Raw genomic sequence first — 18621 nt, 5'->3', positions numbered from 1 at the left:
TCAAAGTAAACCATATTGTAAGCATCGGCTTTGGAAAAATTATTATTATTTTAATTGATTTCAGAGAGGAAGGGAGAGGGAGAGACAAAAACATCCATGATGAGAAAGAATCATTGATCGGCTGGCTGCCTCCTGAACGTCCCATACTGGGGATCTGGGGATCGAGCCCGCAACCAGGGCATATGCCCTTGACCAGAATCAAACCTGGGACCCTTCGGTCCACAGGCTGACGCTCTAGCCACTGAGCCAAACCGGAAAAGTTGGAACACCAAAATCCAATGTGAGATGGGCTGAACTGGTGAGTTTTGTGAAGCTGAGCTTGGCCATATGTCTGGCAACCGAAGAGGCATTAGCATTAAGTGAAGGCACAAAATAGCCAATTAGGAAAAGAAAGGAAATCCTAAACTAGAGATGAATATTTAAAGCAGGAGAGAAAAGAGTGTCTGAAACTGAAGTCAGTTTATAGCTCAAACGCAAAATAACTCCTCAGGGTGAAACTCTTAACAGGCTGGGGCCTGGCCTGGCCCATCCCTCCAACCCCTCCACCCCCCATAAAAGGAGATTGATTTGGGCTCAGTAGAAGGAAGTCTTATCCAGTAATTAGAGGTCTCCAGCAATACCAATAGGTTTCTTTTGGGGACACTTATCTTCCAAACAGGTTTAACAACTGGCAGAAGGAGGATCACTGTTGGACTAGAGGCTAGATGAGCCGACCTGTGGTTCCATGAATCCATGGATGGGATGGACCATCAAAAGCCATGAAAACTAAAGATAGTTCTCTTGAGCACACCTCCACTGACTGTCATAAGCTGATCCTAGCACCAGCAGATCCATAAAGTGAGGCAACTGTGGCCTTAATTGTGTCAGCTGCTGCTTTAAACATCTTAAAAATTCCTAACTGCCACCGCCAAAGAAGGATGCATCTCATCTCTAAAACTAACATAATATTGTGTGTCAACGACTTTAATTTCAAAAACTTAAAAAAAAAAAAAGCATCCTAAGCTTGGAAGTGGAAGCAAATGCTTGCTCTTCAGGAGAATGTCACCAAGTAACGGACCCTCCGTAGTTAGGTATCAGGGTGGCGCAGACAGTAGCAATGGTTACCGTTCACGCCGTCTAAAGAAACTATATACAGTTATGTACACATGTGCACGCATTTACTCTATCTTGCTTTTAGGAATCCGTGTTCTAAGGCAACCGATTCCTTTTTATATATTTCACATATCGTAAAATTCACCCTTTTAGAAGCAACTGATTCTTTTTAGGCATCCTCACTTACTCTAGGAATGACTGGAAAAGGTCCTCCGCTCAGCTAGAATAGCTCTTACTATATGCATGTACGTGGACCTGGTCTTATTTCACCAAGAGTTCAGGCGGTAATGTGTTCGCATGAATAAAGTTAGCCTTTTGAAAGAAACTAAACGGTTATTCCAACACAAGGAAAGTACAAGGTGCAGAATTCACTCTTTTCAGCCATGAACATGTTAAGCATCAACTTTTGTTTCCCATAATGTTGCCGATAGGAGCTTTCTGTGGCCAAATCTTCAATGCTTAGCTCTGTCTCCTTCCCAAAACTCAAAAATAGGAGCTGATTATGACTGACAAATTCAAAAAAGATCAAAGAAATTCAAAAAATGTACTCATAGTTTCACCTCAATTTTCCTTCCAGCTTTCCTTGCACTCGGTTCCTCCTATGTCGGAGAGGAGGGTTTGTAGGGAGCCCTCCAGTCCATCCTGCAGCCGCACAGGGGCAGGCCCTTCTTACACTTCTAGAACTTTCCCCATCCCACATCAACACCCAAAACTCCCATTTCTCTGCTACCTCTACTGTCAATAACCACCTGTGTGACCGTACGTGAGTAACTTCACCTCTAGGCTGTCATCACACTTTTTCAGTATGATTCTCTCATCTGGAGTTTCTTGCTTTAGTTTTCCTAACCACCCATCATTTCCACACCAAAAGCCCTCAACATCCCCCCACAAACCTATACCACAGGGCTTAGTGCTGTCTGCCTCTCCATTTCTTATTTTCATATTTATGACATGCAAGCAAAAATTTCAGGTCATCAATACAGTATATGTTGTTGAAACAGCCAACCAAAGGTCTTTCTACGTGGAAAACAGAGGTGAAGGGGTAAGGACACAAAGCCGAACAGTCAAAAGGAGAGAAAAGAAAACAACTCATAGTTCTCAGGAAACTATTTTCAACAGTATTTTAAGCCAGCATAGTGAGCCTGGTGTTTTTAGTCACAAGCCATGGTTCGAATTCCAGCTTGCCCCTTAGCCAGCTAGCTCTGTGACCTTGAACAAGTTAACTTTAATTTTTGAATTTCAAGTTCCCTTGTTGGTGGGAAAAAAAGGGTGGGCTAATACCTCATAGAGTTATTGAGGATTAAATGAGCACTTACATGAAGTCCCTGATACAGCCCAGTACAGAGGAGCTCACTACAATAACAAACATGATTGTGTAAGACTCCCTAATGTGTATACTTTTCCTACATAAAGTCTACATTACCCTGTGCCTATGCCACTTCCCATAAGCAACCTGATCCTCACCGCTACCCCAAGGACAGATGTCATTTTCTTAAAAGATCTAGAGCAGTGGTTCTCAACCTTCCTAATGCCGCGACCCTTTAATACAGTTCCTCATGTTGTGGTGACCCCCAATTTCATTGTTACAAATGGAACATAATTAAAGCATAGTGATTCATCACAAAAACAATATGTAATTATATATGTGTTTTCCGATGGTCTTAGGCGACCCCTGTGAAAGGGTCGTTCGACCCCCAAAGGGGTCGCGACCCACAGGTTGAGAACCGCTGATCTAGAGGGATGAAAGCGGCAGGAGTCATGCAGGTTTGTGGAAGAAACCAGCCAACACCAGTTCAATAAGATACTTTCACTGCTAGCTTTATGGTCCGGAATGCAGAGTGAGAAGTGATTACACCCAGGAAAATTCCCAGCGCCCTTGGAGAGGAACTGCCCGGGTAAAGAAAAGGGTGGGAGGGACCGTCAGCCCGGGCAGCACCCATCCCGTCACCCAGCAGGGGAAATGAGATGCTTCCAACCTTCTGTGTCGCAAGAGCAGGCCTGGCATCAGCTCGTGCTCCCCCAGATGTTAGTTTTTGGGGCCAAGTACAAAATCTTTGGGTGGCCCTCCACCAGAGTTCTGTCTGTCTGCTGTGGGGGAGCCAGGGAGGGGGTGCACGCCGAGGAGGGGGCTCGCCTCTGGATCGGGTTTGCTGCGTTTGGCCAGGTCCTCATTGTGAGCCTTGCGGATGTGGCGGTACAGGTCCCCTGACTGCGTGTAGCTGCGCAGGCAGTAGCGGCACTCGTAGGGCCGCTCCCGTGTGTGCACCGTGGCGTGGCGCCGTAGCGTGTAAGAGCACGAGAAGGTCTTCCCACATGTCTTGCAAGTGGGAACATCCTCAGTAAAAACGCCAAAGCTTCCTGGGGCTGCTTCGTACTCAGAAGGCAGGTAAAGTGGCTCATGCAGGGCGGGGGGTGCGGGCAGGGGTGAGGTCACCAGTCCGCGGTGATACTGCCCTGGACCTGGCAGCAGATGGTAGGGTAGGTGAGGATCGGAGGGCAGAAACTGGTCACTTGGCCCCACCTCCTCCAGTCCTGCTGCCCTTGGCTCCTCAAAAGCCTCTGGCTGGGGAGGCTGAGCACCATACATGGCCTCCCCGGGTGGGAACAATCCCTCAGGCCCCTGAGGCTGAGCCTCTGAGACATCGGGCTCCTCATCAGAAATCACAATCGCTTCTACTTTCACCTGGACCAGCTCAGCTTCTGCTGGGGTTGGGGCCTGGGACGGAACTGGGGCTGGGACTGGGGCTGCAGCCGAAGAGGGGCTGTAGAAGCCCTGCAATGGTCCTCCAGTTCCCCTTGGTTCCACCACCCTCAGACTCTCTGAACCCATGTCGAGGGGAGCCAGTGGCTCCACTGAAACTGTGGGAAGGCCAGAAGAGTAGTAGTTCGCAGGAATGGGCTCTGTGGAGCTACTGGGGCTGGCAAGGGAGACATCCGCCACCGGAGGAGGAGGAGGAGCCCGTAGATGCAGCGAGTCAACCTCCACGCCAGGCTGTGTCGTGTCAGCGCCGCTGGGCATGGGCGGCTCGTCTGGAGGACAGACAGTAGGTGAGGGAGCAGCAGGGCCTTTCCACTCCCCTTTGCCCCAATGGCCCGATATCTCCGCAGATGCCAAGGAGGGCTGAGGGCCACGGGAAGTGTGGGACAGAAATTCCAAGCTCAGGGACTGTGAGCTGGTTTCCTCCTCCTTCTTGGTACTGTCTGCCTCTGCCAGGGCCCGGGCTTGCAGACGCCGCTTACACACCTTGACGATGTCATTCATGTGCAAGTAACTGGCAGCTGCCAGCACGTCTTCCACAGGGGTGTCCCCCCTCAGCACCAGCTGGCCAGCATACATGAAGTCCAGAAGCAGCCCAAACGCTGGGGCCGTGACAATCTCGTTGTGGATACACACCAGGTCCCTCTTGTCCAGTTCCCGCTCTTTGTAGAAAAGCTGGAAGAACGGGCTGCAGGAGGCGAGCACAGCCCTGTGGGCCAGGAACTGGGTGCTACCCACCATCACGGTGCAGTCGCAAAGGAAACCCTGGGACCGCTGCTCTCGGAGGCTCTGCAGCAGCTGCTGGCTGTGTTCTGGAAACTCCATAGCACCCCACGAGGGGCAGGCCCCTAGGAAGGTCCCCACCAGCGGTTCCCTGGGAAGAGAGGACAGTGGCTGGTAACCTCGCCAGAAACCTTCATATCAGCCCTGAGCTGCCCACCGACATACCTCTGGCAACACTGTCCTGACCCCAAAACGCTCGCTTACATTACTATCCTTTTTTCTTAGGTCACAACCAGTGGTCTTTTAGCCCCGCCCCCTCGACTTAACCTCAGCAGCAGGCCCCACCCAGCCAACAAACCCCGCCCCCGGAAGTCCCTCCCCCTAACCAGCCTCCGCTTCCTCTATGCCCACCCGGTGGCTTTCAGCACCTTCTCCAACTGGAGGTCTCTCTCGCCCCCAGGCCTCCCCGGCGATACCTCTACGCCCCACTCCGGGAACTCCCTGAGCCTCTCTCGCATTCCAGGGGCTAAGAAGTCCTAGGGTGCGAACTAGCAGAGAAAGCTGGTCCCTCACCCTCCAGCGAGCAGCCACTGGGCGAACTCCGCCCCTTCCCACCTCCTCAGATGCAACGGGCTCAACTTTGCCTTCCGTTGTCACGGATTGGCTCACTGTGCACTAACCACCGCCCACTCTTGAGCGGCGTTTCCAAGTGGGTGCTGGTGGCCGTCGCTCAGGCAGCGAGGCGTCGGATTGGCTGGCGTTGCTGTCCTAAACTTTTCTTCCTGGTCCCGCCTTCTTTGCCTCAGAGCCCTCTGGATTGGCTGAGCTTCTCCATCTACCTGAAGCGGGGACCGCGCTCTAGGTTGCCGAGCGCGTCCACCTGGCGCGGGGTGAGGTGGGAGGGGGAGCCTTGCACCGCCGTAGAGAGTCGTGTTGCGTCGGCCGCAGGCTGACCCGAGGAGGAGGACGAACGAGCTGGTGTGGGACTCAGGAGGCCCGGGTGTGAGACCCGCTCTGCCGTGACCGTGGGCAGCAGCCACACCTCTGAACCTCAGTTGTGTCCTGAAGGTTCCTACACCCTCAGTGCCCCGCTGCTTCGCCCCCCCTCACCCCGATGGCTCGGGCTCCCGACTCCGTAATGGCGGAGTCCGAGAAGCAGCCGCGCGGCCGTGAGCGCTGTCGCAGTCCTGGCCTGAACTCCGGGCTCGAGGCCCTGCCGTCCCCCGGGACAGGAGAGTTAGGGCATGGCTGCTGGCGAAGACACCTTTGAGGCGACCCCAGACAAAGGAAAGGCTGTAGGTCGGGAGTTATTGACACCTGCCTCTTTAACGACCAGAGCAATATGTCCACAGGGTTAACTGAGTGCCTGTAACCCACTACTCCCTGCTTCCTCGCTACTCCCCGATTCACCCTTGCTACTCCCCCCTTCACCCACGCTACTCCCCTCTTCACCCACGCTACTCCCCCCTTCACCCCCGCTACTCCCCCCTTCACCCCCGCTACTCCCCCCTTCATCCCGGTTCTATCCACTGAGCCAAACCAGTTAGGGCAAGGTTGCAGGTTTGATCTCCTGTTAGGGCACATACAAGAATCAACCAGTGAATGCATCAATAAGTGGAACAACAAATCAGTGTTTCTGTATCTCTCACACACACTCTCTAAAGTCAACAATTTTTTTTTTTAAGATAAGAGATGAAGGACAAGAGAAAAAAGGAAGTCAAGGATGGCCAGAATTGTAGCATGAGCAATGGTGTGGCTGACAGAGCCATCTTCTGAGATGGGGGCAATGGGAGGAAAATTGAGAGTTCTGTTTTTGACCCTATGCAGAGATTCCCCTTAGCCAGTTAGACTTGTGGGCCTGAAGGTCCAGTGAAACGTCGGGGCTGGAGGTACACATTGGGAGTGTCACTCGCATATAGATAGTATTTAAAGCTGGGGACTGGAGGAAAACCTTGTGGGGCAGAGGGCTGCTGGAGTTGCTAAGCAGTAAGGAGCATACCAGTGGTCGGCAAACTGCGGCCCCTTGAGTGTGGCTCTTCCACAAAATACCACGTGCGGGTGCGCACATACAGTGCGGTTGAAACTTCGTGGCCACACTCAAGGGGCCAAAGAGCCGCATGTGGCTCTCGAGCTGTAGTTTGCCGACCACTGGCAGAGACTGTTTGGGAAGCTAAAGCAACCATGTTTCTATAGGTGCAAAAAGGATCGATGAAGATGAGTCTGGGCAAAAAGACTGTGGACTTGGCACACTCTGGGATCGCCATGCATACGGGCTCTAGATATTTCAAGTTACAGTTCTTTCAACCTCTGTGCAAATCTGAAGGTGCTCCCTCTGGTCAGTGCACACCAGTGGCCACCAGAGCTTAATGAACCAAGTGTGCCCTGGATTTAGGCTTCTCTCACCCCTGGGAGCACCATTAAAGCAGGGCACAGCTTGGAGGCTTTGCTTCTCAAAGTGGGGCACACAGAGCTACAGGGTATCAGGACACATGTTTCTAGAGCACCATTTAGTTGTTTGTATTTTTTTTTATAAAAGCTTTCATTTAGGGAATAGAGGTACTAAGCTAGTATAGACAGATTATAGCACATGAAAAACTATGTGAAATTTAAAGTTAAAACTAAAGACATTTCTTATAGTAGTAACTTTCCCCCAAGGAAAAAGATTAAAAAGCTTTGCTTCTATGTTTCTGTGCATTTGTAGAAGTTAGAAAAATATGTACCGTTTAGCATTTGTTAAATGCTAGCAATATGCTAACAATATAGTCCCTGATTCCAAAATAGCCTTTCTTGTCTCTATTAGACAGAAGAAGAGACTGAGCTTCAGCATGGTTAAGTAATTTGACCATGGTCACTCAGTGAATACAAGTCAGAGCTGAGACTGAATGTTGGTCTTTATAGCCACACCCCTAATCACTATTATAGATCTGTCTTGGTAGAGTGTTCCCACATGGTTGTAATGCCCAAGGCCAGAGGATTTGGACTCAGCTGGGGGCAGGATTATCCTAGTTGTTGGAAGAAATGGTGGCACAGAAGAAGGAGCCCAGAAGCAGGAAGAGGGGCAGCTGAGATGGGTGATCCTGGCTCAAAGACTGCCCCCCAGGGGCCGGACCTGCTGCTTGCTTGTGAATCTTTGGAAGACAGGTGATGGCAGACATCATCACTAGGGCTTCTCTCTGCTATCTAGGCCAGTGATGGCGAACCTATGACACGCGTGTCAGAGGTGACACGCGAACTCATTTTTTGGGTTGATTTTTCTTTGTTACATGGCATTTAAATATATAAAATAAATATCAAAAATATCTTTGTTTTACTATGGTTGCAAATATCAAAAAATTTCTATATGTGACACGGCACCACAGTTAAGTTAGGGTTTTTCAAAATGCTGACATGCCGAGCTCAAAAGGTTCACCATCACTGATCTAGGCTGCAGAGATTCTATTCTTACAGCAGACTATCTTTTCCAAGATGGCCTTGACAAGATCTTCCCTTCCACACACTCATCCTACAATATGACATTGATGTTCCTCCCATCAGGAAAGGTCTCTTACCTGAATCTGGGAGGGACTGTCTCCTCCAGGGAGATGTGACATTCAAGAGGCTAGGTTATAAAAGAAGATACAACCCACCTAGTGTGGCTCAGTGGTTGAGCATCAGCCTAAGAGCCAGGAAGTCATGGTTTGATTCCCAGTCAGGGCACATGCCAGGGTTGCAGGCTTGATCCTCAGGAGGGGGGCATGCAGGAGGCAGCTGATCAACGATTCTCTCTTATCATTGATATCATTGATGTTTCTATGTCTCTCCCTCCTCCTTCCTCTCTGAAATCAATAACAATTTTTTTAAGGGGGATACAGCTTCTGATTGGTCCTCTTGGGATAATTGCTCCTAGAGCCGCACTGCAATGCTGTGAAGAAGCCCAGCCACACAAAGAGGCCACATGTGTTTCAACCACAGCTACAGCCACTGTGTTAGGATTGTAGCCAATTTTCTTAATGCTGGTGCTGACTTCCTTTTATAAAGATTTTGTATTGATTTTTAGAGAGAGAGGAAGGGACAGGGAGAGAGAGAGAAACATCGATGTGAGAATGAAATATCCATCAGATGCCTCCTGCATGCCCCACACCGGGGATTGAGCCTGAAACTCGGGCATGTGCTCTGACTGGGAATCCAACCAGCAACCCTTTGGTGCAGGGGATGATGTCCAATCAACTGAGCCACATCTCCCAGGGCTAAGTGCTGACTTCTTTAACAATATCCTCGTTTGTATCTCTTCTGGCTGCAGGGCGGCTCAGTGGAATCCATGTTGTTAACACCAATAATCAGCTGTTTCACACCCAGTGCGTAAGCCAGAAGGGCATGCTCACGGGTCTGTCCATTCTTGGAGGTACTACCGGCTTCAAATTCACCAACAGCAGCAGCAACACTCAGGACAGCACAGTCAGCCTGAGGAGTGCCTGTAATCATGTTTTTGATAAAGTCTCTGTGTCCTGGGGCATCAGTGATGGTCACCTAATACTTGCTGGTCTCGAATTTCCACCAGGAGGCATCAATGGTGATACCGCGCTCACGTTCAGCTTTCAGTTTCTCCAAGACCCGGGCATACTGAAGGAGCCCTTCCCATCTCAGCAGCCTCCTTCTCAACATTTCCGACGGTTCCCTTGGGAATCCGACCACATTTGTAGGTCAGGGTGGGCTTGCCGGAATCTGTGTGTCCAAGAATGACGATGTTGATACAAGTCTGCCTTTCTCGTTTTGGGTTTGATTTAGTGGTGGTTTTCACGACACACCTGTGTTCTGGAAGCAACCTGTTGGGAAAAAGGAGGTGATGAGCTTTAACTATTTATTACGAATGATTCTGGCTCCAATTATAATGTGTTCCCTGCTCCTCCTCTACCCTCCCCGCAACACCCCACATCCAAGCAATTGCCAGACACCAGCAGCTGGGTGTCCCACAACTTAACTCAATTCTGCTACCATCTACCAGGAGTGCTAAATGGATGTGCTCTGTTAAAGCGTTTTATTCACGCCATCTCTCACTAATTAATTAATTAACTAATTAATTAATAATTCCGTTTAAAATTCTTTATTCAAGAAAAGAAAACAAAAGAAATTCTTTTTTTTTTTTTTAAATATATTTCATTGATTTTTTACAGAGAGGAAGGGAGAGAGATAGAGAGCCAGAAACATGGATGAGAGAGAAACATCAATCAGCCGCCTCCTGCACATCTCCCACTGGGGATGTGCCCGCAACCAAGGTACATGCCCTCGACCGGAACCGAACCTGGGACCCCTCAGTCCGCAAGCCGACGCTCTATCCACTGAGCCAAACCGGTTTTGGCCAAAAGAAATTCTTTATTGAGCTGCTATTCTGGGCACCGAATTTAAGAGAGCCGCCGGTTGGGTCGCTTGTGGGCGGGAGGGGGCGGGGCCTCGTGGGTTTCCAAGGAGGTCCAATCGGGTCCGCGGAGGCCCGGAAGCGGTATTGGGGCGGCTGCGTGCATTTCCGGTCGTGCCGGCGGCGCCGCTGCCCGGGAAGGTGTGGACGCGGCTGCTTCCCTGACTCCCGGAGGAGGATGTTCTACCACGTGAGCGGGGCACCGGGCGGCGGCGCGGGCAGGCTCGAGAGGAGCGGCGGGGCGGGGCGGGGCGGGGCGCGGCGCCGGGACCCGCGGCCGCTTCTCGCCCGTCTTCCCGCTGCGCCTGGCCTGGTCTCCATCCCGCTTTCCCCGCAGATCTCCTTGGAGCACGAGATCCTGCTGCACCCGCGCTACTTCGGCCCCAACCTGCTCAACACGGTGAAGCAGAAGCTCTTCACCGAGGTGGAGGGCACCTGCACCGGCAAGTGAGTGCCGCGCTGTCCGTGCCGCTAGCAGCCCCGCCCCCAGCTCCTCATTCTGCAGGGTCCTGCCACCGACTCTGGGGAGCCCCCTCCCGCACTCCTAGGCGCCCAGGCAATCCGTGGCTTCTGCCTCGCGTTCCCCGGGCGCCTTCTGCAAAGCTGGGTCACAAGGCTTTCCCCCTCAGCTGAGGTTGGCCATGCATTCGCTCCGCCAACATTTCTGCAGCTCTCCTGTGTGCCACGTCCCGTGTTGGTCGCTGGGAACAATGACCTCAAAGTTAGAGGGAGGCCAGCTCTGGTGGAGTCACACTCTAATCACCGTTCCCGTGTCTGCCCTCCGTCTGTAACTCTGCTGGTTTTTTCTGCCCCCCATGCCCAGGGACTGACATGGCACATCTCTGGGCTCTGCAGAGGGAGGACTCGCACATGTGTGCGTGAGCTGGGAGGAGCCTAGCACTGTGGAGTACTTGGGCCTCCGTCGTTAAAATAACCTGGGGCATTTTTTGAACAGCAGGTTCCTGAGCCGCATCCTATCACTGCGTACTCAGGACTCAAGACGGGGCTGGAAATGTGCATTTTAATAGGCTCCTCCCAGCGACTCTGAGGGTCTCTTGGCTCAAGGACTGCAGCGTGCTTGGCCCTTTTTTGTGACATTATGAGAGCAGTGTTTGGCATTACAGATACCGATCAGCGTCCTGTCGTTCTTGGCCACTGAGCAGGGGTGCCATCTGCTGCCCTTTGTGCTGTCTCTGATTCTTGTTGCAGATGGTGTTAGAGGCTCTTCCGCACACAGGGCCTCTCTCTTTGTCACCCTCCTCGCAGGTATGGCTTTGTCATCGCTGTCACCACCATCGACAATATTGGGGCTGGTGTGATCCAGCCAGGCAGGGGCTTTGTCCTTTACCCAGTTAAGTACAAGGCCATTGTTTTCCGGCCCTTTAAAGGGGAAGTCGTGGATGCTGTCGTCACCCAGGTCAACAAGGTGAGACCACACATGGGGAGGAAGTGGACGGTCCCTCAGAAGATGTAGGGTGGGTCCCAACTCCACTTGCTAACTGTGCGTCCTTGGCCACCCACGTCACTCCTCTGGGCTTCAGTTTTCTCACCTGTCAAAGGGTCCTGTCTCAGGGTCACGATGACAGTAGCATCCACTGATGGAGTAGTTACTGTGAGCCAGGTAATGTGTAATGCCTCACAGTGACTGACAGGTGGGTGCTCTTCCCCCTTTTTATAGAAGCTTAGGCTTAGAGAAACTAAGTCCAGTGGCCAACAAGTGTTGAAATCCTGGACAGACAAGTCCCAGGCCTCAGCTCTTCACTACTGTACTGTATTTGCTTACCTTAAAACGAAAGCTAGAAAAAAGAGAAAGGAAAACGTTACAATTTGGTGTGGTTTCAATACATGGAGAATTTATGAGGAATCAGAGGAAGATGAGGAGCTTAGAAGACTTGGACACAAAAGAAAAAGCAAGGGCCACTCATTTTCCTTCCAGGTTGGACTCTTCACAGAAATCGGACCCATGTCCTGCTTCATCTCCCGACATGTGAGCCTGGGCACGCGGGGCGGGGCTGGGGGGAGACACCCATTCATGACCGTCTCCTGCAGCTTCCATTCAAAGCGCTCAGCCAGTCTCCCTTTCCTTTCAGTCCATCCCGTCCGAGATGGAGTTTGATCCTAACTCCAACCCACCGTGTTACAAGACAGTGGATGAGGTGAGTCGGTGGGAAGAAGTCAGAGACAGGAGGGCAGGAGCCGCTCTGAGGGAGAGGATTGGCTGGGGGGGAAGGGCAGGGGTGTGTGTCTGAGGGTTCTGTTCCCTCCTCCCAGGACATTGTGATTCAGCAGGACGATGAGATCCGCTTGAAGATTGTGGGGACCCGTGTGGATAAGAACGACATTGTGAGTCTCTTGCCCGCCTCCCTTCCCGTGCCAGGCAGAGCCAGGAGCTATTGGTCTCTTACCACCGAGGCTTCCTGGGGGTTTGTGCTCTTCTGCCCAAAGAGCGGGGGGTGGGCAGAAAGTCTGGGGCTGGGCTTAGAGGATAGGTCTGTGCGCGCTTAGGCTTCATTCCCGTTTTACCTTCCCTCCTGCAGTTTGCGATCGGCTCTTTGATGGATGATTACTTGGGTGAGTGTCTGATCACGCATTACCGGGTTGCCTGGGGAAGGGGGGGTGGGGACAGGGGTGGAGATGGGATTTAATGCTGAGTCACAGATGGAGGAAACTGTCATGTGGTCTGCTTGGAAGATCCAGGACATGTGCCCCTGGGGATGGGAAGTGCAGTGACAGCTGCCCCAGGCTCTGGGTCTAACCGACTGCTTTTCCTCTTCTAGGGCTTGTGAGCTGAACACCGCGCTTCCTACCTTGCTTGACCCTTATCTCGGGAGGGTGATTGTCACACTTCCCATGTTGTCGAGAGGCCCAGCCTGGCTGCTGTGGGGAGGCAAGGCAGGCTCCTGGTCCCAGAAGACATCTGACTCCTTCCGGCTTAGCAGCCACTCCCAGACTTTGACTGTGTTCTGACCCTAAACGGTCTTTGGTTCTCATGGAAGTGTTACCCTCTTTCTTCGGTAAAAACAACTCTTTTTTTTAAACTGCAGTTGTTGCTTGCCCCTCATTTCTTGGCCTGATGCTTCAACTAGCCTCCGCCACCCAGGGGATCTGACTAACAACCCTTTCGCCGAAGTCTAAAGCTGCCCTAATTGAAGGAAAGGTACTAATGTTTCCTCTTTGGCTTCCAGCAAATGATACCGTGAGAGCCGCTCTGAATACCAGTGTAGTTTCTTCATGTTTTCCCTTCCCTCCCCCTTGAAAATTACTAAGAGCATAGCTGGGAGCAGACAGCAAGCAAGGAGAGGTGAACAAGACAGTAAGAACACAGACTGGGGGGTCCCCACACAGCCCCTCCCAGGCTGCGCACAACAGAGGCCTGTGTGTGCTGAGCAGTCTCCACACCAACCTGAACTGAAGGTGCGAAAGGGCTCATCCTCTCCTTGGAGTAACAAGAAGAACACGCGAAGTGACTGCAGAATTAAACACGCCCTGCTCTCCCTCACGCTCCGAAACACTATAGGTCTACTTTGGAGTGCCCTTTCCCAGCCGGTCTGCTTGCTGCCTTCTAATCTAGCAACCTCAGCAGTTCTTCCCAACGCCCTTGGGAAGCAGCGCTGTGCGGTAGAAAGCTTGGTATTGGAGTTGCTGCGGCACTGGGTTCTGCCCTAGCTGGTGACTACGATTCCTCATTGTGAAATGGGCATACCACCCTCTTTGGATGGTTGCTGCTGCAGGTCCTGGAAAAATGTTTCTTTCAACATTGTTTAGTTCAACATTTCTTTATAACCTTGATACGATTCCTTAGCAACTTAACTATTTTAAAATATATTTAAAATTTTATTTTTAAATATATTTTTATTGATTTCAGAGTGGAAGGGAGAGGGAGAGAGAGATAGAAACGTCAGTGATGACAGAGAATCATTGATGAGCTGCCTCCTGCATGCCCCCTACTGGGGATTCAGCCTGCAACCCAGGCATGTGCTCTGACCAAGAATAGAACTGTGACGTCCTAGTTCACAGGTCCACACTCAACCACTGAGCCACACCGGCCGGGCTGCAACTTAACTCTTGTGTCAATTAGTCTCATAAACTTGATTTCCTTATATGTCATTTTGTTTCAAGTTGCAGAACCTATCAAGAGCATCCAGTGAGGAATTACTGTGTATGCAAGTGGCTGGCATAGAGCCTGGCCCATGAGAGGCATTCAACTTAATCATAATTACTACACAATGCAGTGACTCGTCTGGGGTGACTGGCTCCCAGGGGATATTTGGCAATGACATTTTTGGATGTTGCAAGAGGGTGTGTGTGTGTGGGGGGGGAGGTTACTGCCTTCTAGTAGGTAGAGGCCAAGGATGAGGCTAAACATCCTACAAGGCATATAGCACAGCCCCCCCACCCCCCAACAGAGTTATTAGCCTCAAATATGAGTGTGCCAAGGTCCAGAACTCCGACCGGAAGCATCCAGAATAAGGCCTGGAACATGGTACGAATGTGGTTCTGTTCGCCTTGCCTTCCCAACTCCTGGGCCGCTAGAAGCTGTTCCATTCAGGCCTCTGTGGTGGGTCACAAACATTATTTTGCTATTGTCTCCCTTTTCATATTTTAATTATGTAAAGTTTCAGTTGTTTTATTTAGATAATTGTAGACTCACATGCATCCCTGTCTTTTTTATATCTCCAGCTCTCAGCACTGTGCCAGCTTTCCCAAGTTTGTTAAATCCAGGAAAGTTGTGCTGGATCTGTGGCCACACTTCCTATAATTATTGCTTTGCCTGGCCTTTGTCTCCACTTAGGTTGGGGGCAAAGGAGTCCCAGGCAGCTTGGGTAGTTTCCCAACATCCCTTGGGTCCCTGGGCCTTCCTCTTTTGATTGTCTCATGCCTCCAAGGTTGCCCATGACTCTCCAGCCCAGTATCTTAGCAAGATCAGCCAGTGGCCCAGATTCTGCTGATCTGATCTCAGACTCAGGACCTCAGTCCTTCCCTTCACGCACAGGTGGACAGACACTCTAGTGCAGCAGTTCTCAACCTGTGGGTCGCGACCCCTTTGGTGGTCGAACGACCCTTTCACAGGGGTCGCCTAAGACCATCCTGCATATCAGATATTTACATTACGATTCATAACAGTAGCAACATGACAGTTATGAAGTAGCAACGAGAATAATTTTTTATTTATTTTTTGTAAATATATTTTTATTGATTTTTTACAGAGAGGAAGGGAGAGGGACAGAGAGTTAGAAACATCGATGAGAGAGAAACATCGATCAGCTGCCTCCTGCACACCCCCTACTGGGGATGTGTCCGAAACCAAGGTACATGCCCTTGACCGGAATCGAACCCGGGACCCTTCAGTCCGCAGGCGGACGCTCTATCCACCGAGCCAAACCGGTCAGGCGCAACGAAAATAATTTTATGGTTGAGTCACAACATGAGAAACTGTATTTAAAGGGCCAGAAGGTTGAGAACCACTGCTCAAGTGCAAGCGTAGTATGAAACTATTCCCAATGCCGATGCCATTCTGAATATGGTTGGAGGAAACTCAGTGGGGTCGCAGTCTCCTTAGGCGGCGTTACCATGGCAACCCCACTCACATCCACTTGGCTCTCCCAGCTCTAGTCTCTGAGGATCTTTTCTAAAGGCAGCAGCACCTTCCCCGAGAGGGAGGGAGAGTGAGGATGTTACATCCATGCTCGCTCCCCTGCAGAAAGCTCCATTCTAGAATCGCTCGTGCAAACTGCCCCTTCTTGGATAAACAAAGGAATTAGTTTACTGTCTGCCTCATGATGTGTGAGTGAAAAAGTTCAACCACCAGCTCTGCAAAGCGCTTTCACAAACATCTCAACCTACAGTAACTGTGAGGTGGGTATTATTACCCATTTTGTAGATGGGGGATATGTGGTTAGGTAATTCGCCCAAAAGCAGTGTTAGAACTTGAACCCAGGTTGGTCTGACTCCAAATACCATCTTTTCGTCAATAAGCCCCCTTGCTTCTCAATTGAGAATTGCCCGTGTGCGTGTAACCGGTCAAGGAAGTCGGCGATGTAGGTGAGGGTTTGTATTTGGCTTATAGGACGGGGTCGGGGAAGAAACGAGATAGGGTGCCCGGATGAGCAGAGCGCGGCGGTCTGGAACTTGCACGTGGGTTTGAAGACCCTTCTGGCCGCGAAGAGTACCGACCCGGGAGCCTTATCCAATCTTTTGGGAAAGGTAAGTGGCAGGTGATGCTGGAGAGGGAAGCTGAGCTCCACTAAGAGGGCGAGAAAACGGAGCCAGTCTGAAGCTTTGCTGCAGTCGCATAAATGCAAGCGCTCGGAAGCTCAGGAGCAGGCGAGACCAAGGGCCTGGGGACGCTTTCCTTGAAAGCATGGCTATTAGAAAGTGCACCAAGTCGTATACCCCGGCTCCGCAACCGCCCAAGAGCTGTTGCTTTAAGAAGCGCGAGTCTGTAACGTCACGTGGCCCCGGCGCCTGGGGCTTTCACGGCCCCTCCCCAGTGACCAATCGCGTGGCTGGAAGCTTCCTGGAGGGCGGGAACTTCGCCAGGTGCTCGCGGATTGGCTGTGCTCGCGGAGTGCGGGGCCTGAGCGCGGAGAGAGGGAACTCGTGTGGGCGGGGTGAGAGGGCCGCCGCCGCCGCTGTCGCCGCGGTCTCGGGAGCCACCTTCGCCGGCCGGATCCCTCAGGTGAGCGAGCCCTCGCAGGCCCACCTCGCCCCGCCCCGCTGCGGGCTGCGCACTCGGACCCGCCTCGAGCCCGCTCCGCCGGGGGCCCGCCCCCTTCGCTGACCACGTGACCTGAGTTCGGTAACCCTTGACCTCTGGCGCCGCACCCCTCCACCTCTGGGTCCGGGATGCGTGCAGCTGGGTGGGAGGATGCGCCGCACGGAGGCCGGTAGCGGCCAGTTCCCAGGCCGCCCCACCTGTCTGGCTAGTGGCTGCGGAGGCCGAGGGGAGGCCGAGGAGCGGGAGATGTTGGTGCCAGACCGGACTTTGTGGGTGTGAATGTGGGCGCGTCATAGGGACCCTCCCTCCGCGCCTTCCCGGGGCTGGACTTCATGCTCCCATTTTACAGATGGGGGAGCAGAAACTTAACAACCATCTGTTGGCGGGTCTGCAACGCCAGGTCTTCGCGCTGGAAACGCAGGCCTTGTTCCCCCCCACAGCCCGCCACTCCTGAGGATTAGGGGCAAGGGTTTGAGTCCCTGCTCCCTACCTGGTGCTCGCTGGATGGATGAGCTTGGAGAAGCCATGTGACATGTACCTCTCTGAGCTGACTTCCTGGGCTGTGAAATAGACACAGTACTTACCTAACACCCATCTTGTTGTTAACGAGGTGGAGGTATAAGCCTAGAAGCACTTAGCTCAGTGCCTCAGGCCTAGCATGTGCTTAGAAAAACAGCCGCTCTTCATCTTTTTCAGCAAGTGTTTCTCGAGGGCGTATTATGTGCTGACACTGCTGGACGCTGGGGATGCAAAGGTGAGCAAACAGGCATGATCCTTGCCGGCATGGAGCCTACAGTCTAGTGCAGCGGTTCTCAACCTGTGGGTCGCGACCCCTTTGGGGGTCGAACGACCCTTTCGCAGGGGTCGCCTAAGACCATCGGAAAACACATATAATTACATATTGTTTTTTTAAAAATACATTTTATTGATTTTAGAGAGGAAAGGAGAGGGAGAAAGAGATAGAAACATCAATGATAAGAGAGAATCATTGAGTGACTGCCTTCTGCACGCCCCCTCCTGGGGATCAAGCCCGCAACCCAGGCATGTGCCCTTGGCCGGAATGGAACCTGGGACCCTTCAGTCCGCAGGCTGACGCTCTGTCCATTGAGCCAAACCAGCTAGGGCTACATATTGTTTTTGTGGTTAATCACTATGCTTTAATTATGTTCAATTTGTAACAATGAAAATACATCCTGCATATCAGATATTTACATTACGATTCATAACAGTAGCAAAATGACAGTTATGAAGTAGCAACGAAAATAATGTTATGGTTGGGGGTCACCACAACATGAGGAACTGTATTAAAGGGTCGCGGCATGAGGAAGGTTGAGAACCACTGGGCTAGGGCATGGTCCCTGGCTTTCTATACATCATCTCATTCTGTTCTCATAGCAGCCCGGTGAGTTGGGGAGGGTGGGGATTATTACCTTGATTTACAATTTAGAACACCAGTTGCTCAGGCTGATGAAGGTCTCGATCACATTCACACAGGAAGTGGTAGGGCTGGGCCGGGCGCCAGTCCCCTGGATCCCAAGGCCAGGCACGTTCTCAGTGTTCTCAGGCGGCACTGCCGTCTGCCCCGCTCAAGTCTGTTGCTCTGGGACTCAGAGTTCCTCCCCTGGACGCTGGCTCAGAGCCTCTGTGGCTCCTTGGGTGGGGAATCTGGAGCCGGAGCTGCAAGACCCAGTGGAGGGGCCTGGAGGCAGGCTCCCGGGCGCTCAGGGGGATGGGGGGGCTTTGCCAACCTCCCCTCCCCTCTCCTAGCTCCACCGGGGCCATGTCAGAGCGGGAAGAGCGGCGGTTTGTGGAGATCCCTCGGGAGTCGGGTGCGCCTCATGGCAGAGAGCATGGGCCTGGAGCTGAGCGACGAGATGGCGGCCCTGCTCGCAGAGGATGTGTGCTACCGGCTCAGAGAGGCCATCCAGGTGCGCACCC

At 52.0% G+C, this 18621-nt stretch overlaps 3 protein-coding genes across 4 annotated transcripts in view; 2 read left to right on the top strand and 1 right to left on the bottom strand.

Annotated features, from left to right (window-relative positions):
* Positions 1-2889: 2889 nt before the first annotated feature.
* On the bottom strand, positions 2890-5181 carry ZBTB3 (zinc finger and BTB domain containing 3). Of its 2 annotated transcripts, none has more exons than XM_006105872.3 (2): positions 5050-5181; positions 2890-4724 (listed from the first exon to the last, which is right to left on the bottom strand). In XM_006105872.3, exon 2 carries the CDS (start codon positions 4673-4675, stop codon positions 3119-3121), a length of 1557 nt encoding a protein of 518 aa, XP_006105934.1. In that variant the 5' UTR covers positions 4676-4724; positions 5050-5181; the 3' UTR covers positions 2890-3118. The 2 variants fall into 2 exon arrangements, with proteins under 2 accessions (XP_006105934.1, XP_006105935.1); XM_006105873.3 differs by having other exon boundaries at positions 5147-5167.
* A 4878-nt stretch (positions 5182-10059) lies between these two features.
* POLR2G (RNA polymerase II subunit G) lies at positions 10060-13008 on the top strand. Its single transcript, XM_006105871.2, has 8 exons — positions 10060-10155; positions 10303-10412; positions 11232-11391; positions 11902-11952; positions 12056-12121; positions 12237-12308; positions 12503-12536; positions 12743-13008. The coding sequence occupies exons 1-8, from the start codon at positions 10144-10146 to the stop codon at positions 12754-12756; spliced, it is 519 nt and encodes a 172-aa protein (XP_006105933.1). The 5' UTR covers positions 10060-10143; the 3' UTR covers positions 12757-13008.
* A 5442-nt stretch (positions 13009-18450) lies between these two features.
* The window catches only part of TAF6L (TATA-box binding protein associated factor 6 like), a gene marked incomplete at its 3' end in the record, with an annotated part of 9331 nt that continues 9160 nt past the window's right edge, over positions 18451-18621 (top strand). Inside the window, 2 exon segments of the mRNA XM_023746774.1 lie at positions 18451-18511; positions 18513-18613. Coding sequence (XP_023602542.1) covers positions 18464-18511; positions 18513-18613 — 149 coding nt within the window.

Source organism: Myotis lucifugus, unplaced genomic scaffold (assembly GCF_000147115.1).
Source record: "Myotis lucifugus unplaced genomic scaffold, Myoluc2.0 scaffold_731, whole genome shotgun sequence".
Classification (NCBI taxonomy): Eukaryota; Metazoa; Chordata; class Mammalia; order Chiroptera; family Vespertilionidae; genus Myotis; species Myotis lucifugus.
The sequence above is the reverse complement of the archived record's forward strand: the minus strand, read 5'-3'. Positions and strand labels throughout refer to the sequence as shown.